Source organism: Poecilia formosa, unplaced genomic scaffold (assembly GCF_000485575.1).
Source record: "Poecilia formosa unplaced genomic scaffold, Poecilia_formosa-5.1.2 Scaffold99, whole genome shotgun sequence".
NCBI lineage: Eukaryota > Metazoa > Chordata > Actinopteri > Cyprinodontiformes > Poeciliidae > Poecilia > Poecilia formosa.
Genome location: NW_006800038.1, coordinates 1520087 through 1531152, shown reverse-complemented (window position 1 = coordinate 1531152; position 11066 = coordinate 1520087). Strand labels below are relative to the sequence as shown.

Below are 11066 nucleotides of genomic sequence, written 5' to 3'. Positions count from 1 at the left end.
ATTTCTGAGTTTGGATTGTTTAGATTAATCTCAGAAATTTTGCAGAAAACGCATACATTTTCAGCTTTTGAAACTAAATTTTCTATGTTTATCACAAAAAATTAATCTCATTATTTGAGGGGTTTTGTTACTTTTCTTTTTTTTTCTTTTCTATCTATGATGGCCCTAATCTGCCATAATAAACTACTTTATTGATTTATTTTTCTTTTTTTCCCCCAGTTTAATACATTATTGCCCACATTTGGCTCCATGACTGTTAACCATGATTTCACACCTCCACACAGACCCTCCCACCCACTTCTGTCATGTTTCCATTTCAAATCCTTTTTCCCCTTTCTATTCCTGTTTCATTTTTTTCTGTTATGGCCCCAACTTAGCTTCATACATGCAGAAAGGAAGCATTCAGAAGCAGCAGAGCAGTAGTAGTAGTCTGGAAGACTGGACCAACATGTAAAATGGGTCATTTTGCTTGACTATTTAACTTCTAGTTGGATGTCTTAATATTATGTCAATAACTAATAAAATCAAGAATCATAATACAAAATTAGAAATTTAGTGGTCATGTTGGAAATGTGTCTTTGTGGAAAAATCTAACAAATTTCAACAATAAGGTAACAACCCAAACAATAACTACATAATTGTAAATAATTATTTATTGGGAGAGAAGTTTACTCACCAAGGAGGAAACCAGGAGGTGAGTGGCGACGACCGCAGCTACGGCTAACCAGCGCTGCTTCTCACAGCCGTCGAAGAAGATGACGCCCCAGAACATGTGAAGCAGGATGATGGCCATGGTCATGAAGGCTGAGGAATTTAAAAACAAATGTGAGGGATATTTAAAAAACCCTTTGTTTTGTTGGGAGTCTAGCATTAAAAAAATACACAAAATGCTAATGAAGTGTTTTTGGTCCATCTTCTAGTGCAAATATCTTAGCACACTTGAAATAAGACAAAACTTGGTTACAAGTAACTGTTCTTTAAGATATAGAAGCTGGATTAAAGTAAATAATTCCTTAATATTAAATAAAGGAAGTACTAGTTCCACTGGCAGATTATTTCACTTAAAACAAGTTATTTTTAAGTGAAATAAAATGCCAGTGGACCTAGTACTTTTTAATCAATATTTAGGAATTATTTATTAAAATCAAACTCCTATATCTTGCTGAAAAGTTCTAAGATATTTGCAGTAGAAACTAAACTAAAATTACTTGGTAAGAATTTGTGTTTTTACAGTGTCAGAGTATTCACAGACCCTTCAAAACCTAAATTCTCTACAAGTGGAGGTTATTAAAAATAAACTGCTTTAATTAAACTTCTGGCAGTTTTAATAATATGTTTATATAAAATAAATTCTGTAATAAAACAGAAAAAGATCAAGTCAGAAAAATAAGTCTGAATGTCTCAATTTGAACTCAGGTTTTCTACGTGATGATCATTTGTAAGCAGTAATTTCAGAGTTAAAAATGCGTATTTGAATGCATTATAGTAGGTACCACAAACAAAGAAGTAGCTAGTTAAATAAGGAGCATTCAGGAAGTGGTACCTGATGACAGGAAGTAGTGTTGAGAGTCGCCGTGGATGCCCACAGTGCCTGGACCCACAGAGTCGGCCAGGATGTTGACCACAGAGAACGCTCCGCTCATAAAGCCGAAGCCGAGGCCGGACACTGACACAAAACAACAACAAAGCATAAGAATATCCTTCTGGAAACCTAATATAACCAAAAGTCCTCTCTGTAAAACTGTTTTATTTATTTATTTGCATAGAAGAATCCTAGCTGGAACTTTTCTACTGTGTTTCTGGTACGCCCATTAATCTGACGCACAAGCGACAGTAATAATAATAATAATAATAATAATAATAGATTTTATTTAGATCTTTAGATCTCAAAGGGCAATAGCAAAACAAGCAGTTTTAATGGCTAAAAATAATTAAATAAATATCTAAGAAAATGAACCAAATATTTTTGCTAAAATTAAATGTCTTAAGGGCAACAGCAATGGACGACAAAACCGATTCTCGGGATAATTTCTGCTTCAAAAAACAATCTGATTGGAGGCTGAAAAAAACTATTACATTCAAGTTGTGCTAGAAGGAGTTAGCCTATCAACAAAGCTAATTAAACCTAAAACAGCGTCTCAATGCTAGACATGTAGCAGCTAGCACAGACGCTGACATTAATGTCATTAATGTTAATTTTTAAAGAAGCTCCGTGAATGATAAGCGCTGGAAAACTAAATATCTAGAATAGCACTTTGCACCAACTTGATGGTTAAATAACCTAAATAAAAGATTAAAAACAACAAATATCTTTGACGCTGAGCTCATATGTCTGTATATTTAATCGTTTCTGAATTGAAAGTGTTGCTTATGTTGTTAATCATGGTTTTAGATTAAAACTAATTACAGACAATTGATTAGTAATTCTGATTAAGTTTCACTTATTATTTAAATGACCCTGAATCCAAAGTAAGCGCAGCTGATCCGTACCATAGGCGAGTTGTCGTATAGATATTGGCATCGTTTCCTCTTGACTCAAAGCAAGAAGGCCTTCATTTGCTTTCCTGCAGGAAAAAAAAAATTACATTTGCTCTCGCTTTATGTTTTGTATAATGAATGAGAAATGATGTTTGTCAAAAATATGTTCAAAAACCAGCCGGAAAAGTGTAGAACAAGTGAAAATTTCCCTTTTTGTTAAACAGACAATGGAGTCGGTGTGGTGGGAAGACGCTGAAGCAGCTTACTTGAGCAGTTTGTAGTAGGCGAAGCGGAAAGTTTCCTGCAGCAGGACGGACAGCACCACACCGAAGATGAGCAGACCCTTCTGCTGCGACGCGCTCTCCTTGTTACTGATCTGAACCGAGATGAACCAAACCAGGGAGGCCAGCAGCAGCGACACCAGCCAGAAGAATGCCCTAGGAGGAAAAAACAAACACAAAAAGATGAGAAAAATGTCAGTTTTTATCTCCAAGATGTAAGCATTAATGAACACATGAGTTACTTTAGCAGAAAAAAAGAGAATTTATTCATAAGCTTTTCATGCAGGTTCAGCTCGATGAGGAGCTTTCGCGCTCTAGTCGGAGTCACGCATCACGCTGATTTCATATTATTTTATTATTATTTTTAGTATTATTTTCCCGGTTACACGACGCATTAAAACCATATCAAATGTTTGTTTGTTGTCTACTTTCTTTGTTTGTTGTCTACTTAGTGTTAATGCACGCGGAGATCTGAGAAACTCGTCCCATAAACTCGACTAATCAAAACAGTTTCTGTGACAACTAAAAACTCAGACACAAAATGGAAGAGCTACTAAAGCCACATTAGCAGCATTGAATTAAATCTCCCGTTTGTTGCGCATCTCTGCACAGTGCAGCAGATTTGACCCATCATGCAGGGCTGGTCCAAGGCTGTATGAGGCCTTGAGCAGACTTTGATTTAGGGGCCCCTCTTGCTGCTAAAAACATCAGCACCTCTAACAGCTTCTGTATTAGATTTAGTGAAATATGGGAGAATGTAGTTTAATTGGCCAGCCTAAAAAGCAATAATCGCAGTTTACTAATTTGTATTTGTAAATTCAAGGATTAAACTCACAGCATCAGATTGTTGCTGTGTTAACAAAACAATTAACTATGAATATTGTTCTTTGAAGTTTTACAAAGTAAACTTGCCATTAAAATCTTACATTTAAATATTTAACAATTTAAAATCTTTAAATATATGTATGCCTAAACAATTGAATCAAATTTAATCTCAATAAACAAGTGTTACATTTATGTATCTGTGGTCTGTTTTAAAATATTAGTGTTTCTGGGGCCCCTGAAGCTCTTGGGGGCCTGATGGAGCTGCTGACTTAATTTGGATTAAACAGAAGTGCAAATTTGTTGTTTTTAGACTAGTTGTGGATTTAAATAGCATTTCACTGGAGATGTTTTCCCATAATAGTAATACTTTTACATTTCCTTTCAACTTAACATCTTTTAATACAAAAACACGGTGGACCGCCGGTGGACATCCTCGACGCCCCGACCACCGGGCTTAGCAAGTTTTCTGGGGGAAACCCTGGAGCGGATACAGGATGTACCCCAAAGTTTTACTCAAATAAGAGTAGCACTACTGCAACATGTTTTTACTCAAATAAAAGTGAAACGTATCCAAGAAATTACTCAAGTAAGAGTAAAAAGGTACTTGACAAAAAGTTGACTCAAGTTACTGAGTAACTGATCAAATGATCAATTATTTCATATTTAAAAATTACATAATCAAACAGATAAAAATTTAATTCAAGAGAAAATATTGGTATTTAGGGACAAATGACAATAATACATACAAGTAACAAAAAAATGACAATCAGGCAAAAGAAAATGTTTCCAAATCTGTTTCCTTCAATACAAAACATGTTTGTTTTTCATTCAGTGGGTAGACAACCCAGAAACTTTACTCAAGTAAGAGTAGTGATGTTTTCTAATAAAATTACTCAAATAAAAGTAAAGCATGCAGTGCAGTATAATGTGTTCTGGGTGTTTTGCAATGCCAGTTTACTACTAAAGCTTTTTGCAATTAGATCAAAAAATCAAATTTTGGTATTATCTAATGAGATTACTTCGCAATATTTGCTGCATATCCCTCATAACTAGAAACATTTAAAACGTGCAAGACATTAAATATCAAGGATTGCAATTATACACAGCAGTTAGGTAGAAGCAGTTCGGTCGCTTGTACCTGAATAAAGGAGATCTGGTCTGAGGCGTATTTCCAATATCGGACAAAGTGTTAGCTTGCCTCGTTTCTTCTAAATACCTACAATTTTTATTTTTTAAATTAAAATTAGTGTCTTTTCGATTGTAAATATACAGTTTTTAGTGTAATCATGACAAATTCATGTTTCTAATAGTGGGTGAATACATTCATGCACTTGGGGTTTGAACGGGAAGTAAACAAAAGCTATCATTAGCAGCCCAAGAGAGTTAGCTAGCCGGTTAGCAGCGATAGTTAGCACGTTTTTATTTTATTTCGTTCAGTGAACCGACAGAAAAATACTCCATAAACTATTTTAGCACCAACAAAAACCTCAAATGAAACTGCTTTCTCACCCTGCTATAAGGAAAATGACCCTCAGCGGCTCCCGGGCGATGGTGAACAGGAACAGGGAGACGGCTGGGCCGAAGGCGATGAATGTGCAGCCGAAAAACACCGCTGCCGTCATGTTGGCTCGGTAGCTGGGAGGTCCAGTGGCTCCAAAACCCGGTTCGCTTCTGTTCACGAAACCGCAGGGGTTCGTCTTTATTTTTGACGAGGTAACTGCCTAGTCTGAGCGGTGATTCTTCTTCCTAATTTCACTTCGGTATCACAGGATTGTCATGACGTCACACTATCACGTGACTCGCTGTGGGGAAAATTCATTTCTTTTGTGCCTTTATTTAGAGACAGTAATATCAAAGGTTAAAAATTCATATATACACAGACACCTACCTTGCATTTCTATAAACAAGACAACATAAAAATCTATATCAGAATGTATATCAGAGAAAACTAATTCTCCATAACAATGTAGGTCAGTGTAAATAAGTGTTCACGAATTTGTTTTTGTTTTAGCCAATATTTCGTCCGGGAATCGAAAACTTTAAGATCAGTTTCTCATTTTATTCCTTAAGGTGAGATCTCTGTGTGCAGGTGAGGTTTTCTGAATCCGGTTACTTGGGACTGACCACCTGTCAGAGCTCGGGACAGTGGGCGTGGGAATACTGGTTCTTTTTACAGAACACCGGCTCTATTTGCTCCCCTGTGATGTGGAGGTGAATTGTTCCATGTGAACTTGGTTTTAGCGGGAACATCAACATGCAGCAGCCTTATCTAACGGTTCAACACCCCCCGCTGCACGGTGGACAAAGATTAAAAAATAAAAATGACTAAATAAAACATCATGAACAAAAATGTGATTGACAAAATAAGCTCCACATTTAAAACATTTTTTTAAATATTTAAACTTTTATTTCACAAGGAACATTTACATCAATAATATTCATTTATTTTAGAATGAAAGAGCTAAAAAATAAAGCATCCTAATTTAATTAATGTCAAACAAAAATTATGAAAATTAAATATCAACAGTAATGATTAGAACCAGAATACCGAACCAGATAAAGCACTTGGCACTGCAATATTTCATATGCTGATGTATCATAAGATATTACATATTTTATTACAAAAATAGGGGGGAATTGTGTTTAAAATTTGTAATATCTGATAACAGAATTTTCCGCCACAGAACTCATTGCCATCAAACATCAGATGTTATGGGGCAGCACAGTGAAAATATTTAGCTGTTCTAATTTTCCTTCGCCTCCCAGGTTGCAGTTTGAGCAGCTGCTTAATGTGAGAACCAGAAACAGGAAAAAGATCCTCCAAGTTTAGACATGACAGCTGCTTGGAGGCTTTTTCTGGTCCATCAGCAGCCACTCCAAAACTATGAAACACCATCAAATAGTCAGGATCACTAACGCTCAGGAAAAAGATGACAGGAAATTCTCACCAATTGGAAAGAAAACACATAAAAATCATGTATAACTGAGGACTCACTCTGCATATTTAGTCATCAAGTAGGTTTTCCTCAAACTTTGCCCAAATGATTTAACTAAACTGAGCTAAATCAGTCGATGCTCCACTATTGTGCAGAGAAGAAATTCTTCAGATGTTTGTTTCAGGCTCAGCTGTTGCAGTCAACCTTTGGACCTTGATTTCAGACAACTGGCCCTGCCTCATCTCAAACACACACACACCCACATGTTTGCGTGGCTATCTTTGTGGGGACTTTGGATTGACTTCCATTCATTTATACAGCCTAAACCTGACCGTTACCCTTTTCCTAACCCCTAATCATCACATACCTAACCCTAACCCTAACCAAAACTCAATTCATACCTTAGCCCTAACTCTGACCCATGACCCAAAAACTGAGTTTCCCCTTGTGGGGACAAGGCTTTGGTCCCCACAAGGAGCACTTGGTCCTCACAACGTAGTATGTGTCAGGAATACCCCACAAGGTATTACAAACACACACACACACAGAACCCAACGTCTATAAAGACACCAGAAACCCGTGGAGGTTTAATTCATCTCTTTTTACACACAGACAGCAGGAAGGAATCAGCTGCAGGGAAGATGGCTGAGTAAGTCTCTGTTTAAGGATGACTGTCTTTGATTTAAAATAAACCCCGAAAATCTGTTCCAAAGCTTCACATTATCCGTTTTGTTTTGGAAGGAAGAAGATGCCACTGAGCCGCAGAAACCATCTCAAGGTATTTCTAATGTTGGTGTTAACAATCTGATTTTTACTTTTTTTTCAATTCATAATTAAATGTTTCAGTGTGTTATGGCCATTGTAGGGAGAGACAAAGGAGGAGTAAGTTTCATAAAATTTTTGGCCCTTAAAATGCAGGAATTTAAAAGTTTTTCCCAGAAAATATTTGAGATTAATCTAAAAAAAAATTCTTATTTCTGTCTCAAATTTTCTACTTTTGAAATTTAGAAATTCCTAAGTTTCTCCTAAAAAAATTCTGAGACTGATCTCAAAATACTTGAGTCTTTTCCCCAAATTTGTAACTTCTAAGACTCCAAAATTTCCAGGCCTAGAAAATTTCTGAAATTAATCTGAAACGTTCTGAGTTTGTTCTCACAATTTTTTACTTTTGAAACATAGAAATTTACAAGTTTTACCTAAAAAAAAACATCTAAGGTTAATTGGAAAATTCTAAAAAAAAAAAAAAAAACTTTTCTTGCAAATTTTCTTTCAAAACTTAGAAATTTCCAAGATTTTCCTAAAAAAATAATCTAAAAGTCTTTGAGTTTTTCCCTCATAATTTTTTTTTTTACATTTTGTAATTTAGAAATGTCCTTGTCTTTTTTCATTTCTTAGATTAACATCGACATCTCTAAGATTCTTGGTGGAAGTTTACTACTTTTTTTTTTCTGTTTACAATGGCTCATATATCGTATGTTTCAGACCATCAAACAACATTAGAGAAAAGAGTAAATTCAAGAAACGGTTTTCACAGGAGGATTTGTTTATTAATTCGATTAAAAACATCTATCTAAATCATCCTGATCCAATTATAAAAAACAATTACCTCCACAAAATGTTATAAAAAAAAACAGAAAACAAGAATCAGAGTAATCTTCCCATTAAAAGGTAGACTACCAAAATTACTCCAAAAGTGCATCAACTCAGAAAAACTAACAATTGAAGAAGATTTTGTCTACATCTGAAAATTTTGCAAAAATACAATTCTTTTACTTGCCATCCATCTGTGGAACAATTTGATTAACAAAAATTAAGCTTGAATTATCCATTTACTGCAATGCGCCACAGTAAAGGGAAAAATAACGCAGAAAAACAGTTGGAAAACAGTACACAACCTCTCATTATTCTTTTGTCTCGCTCTGTGTCAGCTACGCTACATGCAGCCACGTTGCTATAGCAACTGACTGACAACAGCTGACTGACAACTGATTTACTTCCATAACATCACAAGGTATTTTCTAATGATTAAGGTTAGGCTAAACCCGTTAACCATTATTTTAACTGATAAATTAAATCATCATTAAAATTTCTCAGGAAGTCTGAGACTAATTTTGTTTAATGATCTGAAACATTCCAGTTCGACATGGATGCATATAGAGAAGAAATCTAAATGGGAGTTTTTGACCTCTCTGTAAATAAGTGAACAGGTGTTTGAACAGCTTTAGCTGCATGTTTCCATTTCTCCTGGCAGAGTCTGCTGCTCCAGATCGGCAAAGAAATGCTGGAGGAGGAGGCCCGGCAGGCCGAGGAGGAGAAAATGGCTTACATGAGGGAGAACTGCCCCACCTTCTCCTTCCCACAATGCACCCTGGAGCTCCAGGTAAACAAAATATTTTTTCAAAATAAAATTTTGAAATACATGTACCTCCTTCTTTTGTTTGCATCTTTAAATAATTTCCAACTTTGTACACACACCATATTCATTAGTTAAATAAGCTAATGCAAGTAAGCTGCTAATAAGCTGCTAATGCAAGTTAAATTACTTGCATTAGCAGCTTATTAGCCAAATAACCTGATGCAACTGGTATTAATCTAAATTCCCAACATGCTGTGAATGTCAAAATAAAGATGTTAACTCTTACTAAAAAGTTGGATTTAGGCATTAAAGTGTTTAACTCCTGACAATTAAATAAATAATCAGCACATTTTTCATGAACACCAAATAGTAGAAGACAACCCTAATCCTGTTTGTGCTTTTTAACCAATATTTGTACTGGCTGTTATTAGATATCTAAACAAGCAATGGCATAGATTATTCTGAGGATTGATCTTCTTACTTTTGGACCATAAAGCTCACTGTTGCTCTGTTTCACCAGGAGCTGTGTCGACAACTTCACAAGCAGATCGATTTGGTGGATGAGGAACGATATGACATGGAGATGAAAGTGAAGAAATGCGACAAAGAGGTTTTTCTAGTTAATAAATTAATTTTTCTATATTAATAGAATAGCTTCATTATTTTTGAAAAAGTATACTTTTAATCATTTAGATTGCTAGGTTTAACATCATAATGCAATAAAATGGTCAAACCGGATAATTTAGATGGCTAAAATTTGGTTTAAAAGTGCCATCTGGACTGATTGTCAACACCTGAGTATTTATCTGTGCCAGATTGATGACCTGAAGATGAAGGTCCAGGATCTGAACGGCAGGTTTAAGAAGCCCACCCTGAGGAGGGTGAGGATGTCGGCTGATGCCATGTTGGCTGCCCTGCTGGGCTCCAAACATAAAGTGTCCCTAGACCTGAGAGCCAACCTGAAGCAGGTGAAAAAGGAGCTGAAAGAGGAGGTGAGTGCAGCAGATGCTAGCAACTTCAACAGAAAGACTGTTTATGACAGAACTGTGAAAGCTGTGTTTATGTTGCTGTCAGGAGAAGCAGACAGGTGACTGGAGGAAGAAAATCGAAGATAAAGCCGGGATGGACGGTAGAAAGAAGATGTTTGAGGCAGAGGCTTAAATAATATTGACCTCTATGTTTTTTAAAAAGGTAACACATTACAATAAAGACTTAATTGTACAACTAACTTCATTGATGATTTTTTTTAAAGTCCAATATTAAATTATTAATTTCCGTTGTCAAACAACATAGCTACAGAGATATTCAGAATTCTTTGGAGGGGTGTCAAACTCCAGTCCTCAAGGGCCGCTGTCCTGCAGTGTTCAGATGTGCCACAGGTACAAAACACTGAAATGAAATGGCTTATAATTGGCTGCTTTCCGGGGTGATGGACATAAAAGCTGTTGAAGCGGACTTCCTGTGTTCCATCCTCTACTCATCTCCACCGGCCACACCTCTTTCTTTTGTTCATCTGTTGTCAGAGTTCTGGAGCGTAGGAGTGAGCTGCTGTTTGTTTTCTTAATTTTCTCATGTTTTTCTTAGGAAGGTAAATTTTTGTCTTTTGGTTTATTTACTTTCAATTAGGTAAGTTTCTGTTACTATTTAGATGGTTTCCTTTTGTTTGTTGTTTTCGGCTATAGCTCACTGAAGCCAACTACTCCGATTGTGACATCTTTATCAAAAATACATCTTTTTTTAAAATAATAATCAACTGTTCAACTTTGTTGAAGTGGTGTTGAGATCTGAAGAGGATGGATCCTTCATGTTGCGACCTGGCCACCTCTAGACTGGTCGTAACACATGATTCGAAATGGTCCAATACTCAAAACATTACATTAAAAACCATAAAAAGACTCGAATACGGTATCCTCATTAGGACAAAATTTAAAAAAAAAAGCAATAATAAAAATACTAGCAAAACTATGCAAAATCAAATTTTAGAAGCTTTTGGTAACAGGAACAAAATTGGTTTTAGGTTCAGGGTGATTTTATATTTAGGGACTCAAACGGCAAATAACAAGTGTCAATAACAAAACAAGTGTGTGTGCATTGTTTTCTGAAAAGGTAAAGTATAAAAAAATATTTTTTGAGAGCAAATCAAAGCTGTCATGATTGTGTTTCTGTGTATTTGTTTTTGGAGTTTTTTGT

General features: G+C 35.7%; 2 protein-coding genes across 4 annotated transcripts in view; one reads left to right on the top strand and one right to left on the bottom strand.

Moving 5' to 3' along the window:
* aph1b (APH1B gamma secretase subunit) overlaps window positions 1–5386 on the bottom strand; it is a 5956-nt gene extending 570 nt beyond the window's left edge. Inside the window, exons 1-5 of the mRNA XM_007558805.1 lie at window positions 5094–5386; window positions 2745–2915; window positions 2491–2564; window positions 1544–1666; window positions 677–804 (exon numbers count right to left, since the gene is read on the bottom strand). Coding sequence (XP_007558867.1) covers window positions 677–804; window positions 1544–1666; window positions 2491–2564; window positions 2745–2915; window positions 5094–5206 — 609 coding nt within the window. The 5' untranslated portion in view covers window positions 5207–5386. The remainder of the gene's footprint in view (window positions 1–676; window positions 805–1543; window positions 1667–2490; window positions 2565–2744; window positions 2916–5093) is intronic.
* A 1691-nt stretch (window positions 5387–7077) lies between these two features.
* Window positions 7078–10104, top strand: LOC103142651 (troponin I, fast skeletal muscle-like). 3 transcript variants are annotated; one of them, XM_016674675.1, is made up of 6 exons: window positions 7078–7169; window positions 7262–7298; window positions 8772–8900; window positions 9397–9486; window positions 9692–9868; window positions 9954–10104. In XM_016674675.1, the coding sequence occupies exons 1-6, from the start codon at window positions 7162–7164 to the stop codon at window positions 10035–10037; spliced, it is 525 nt and encodes a 174-aa protein (XP_016530161.1). In that variant the 5' UTR covers window positions 7078–7161; the 3' UTR covers window positions 10038–10104. The 3 variants fall into 3 exon arrangements, with proteins under 3 accessions (XP_016530161.1, XP_007558865.1, XP_016530162.1); XM_007558803.2 differs by having other exon boundaries at window positions 7082–7169; window positions 9951–10104; XM_016674676.1 differs by lacking the exons at window positions 7078–7169; window positions 7262–7298 and adding an exon at window positions 8500–8531 and having other exon boundaries at window positions 9951–10104.
* Window positions 10105–11066: the final 962 nt, after the last annotated feature.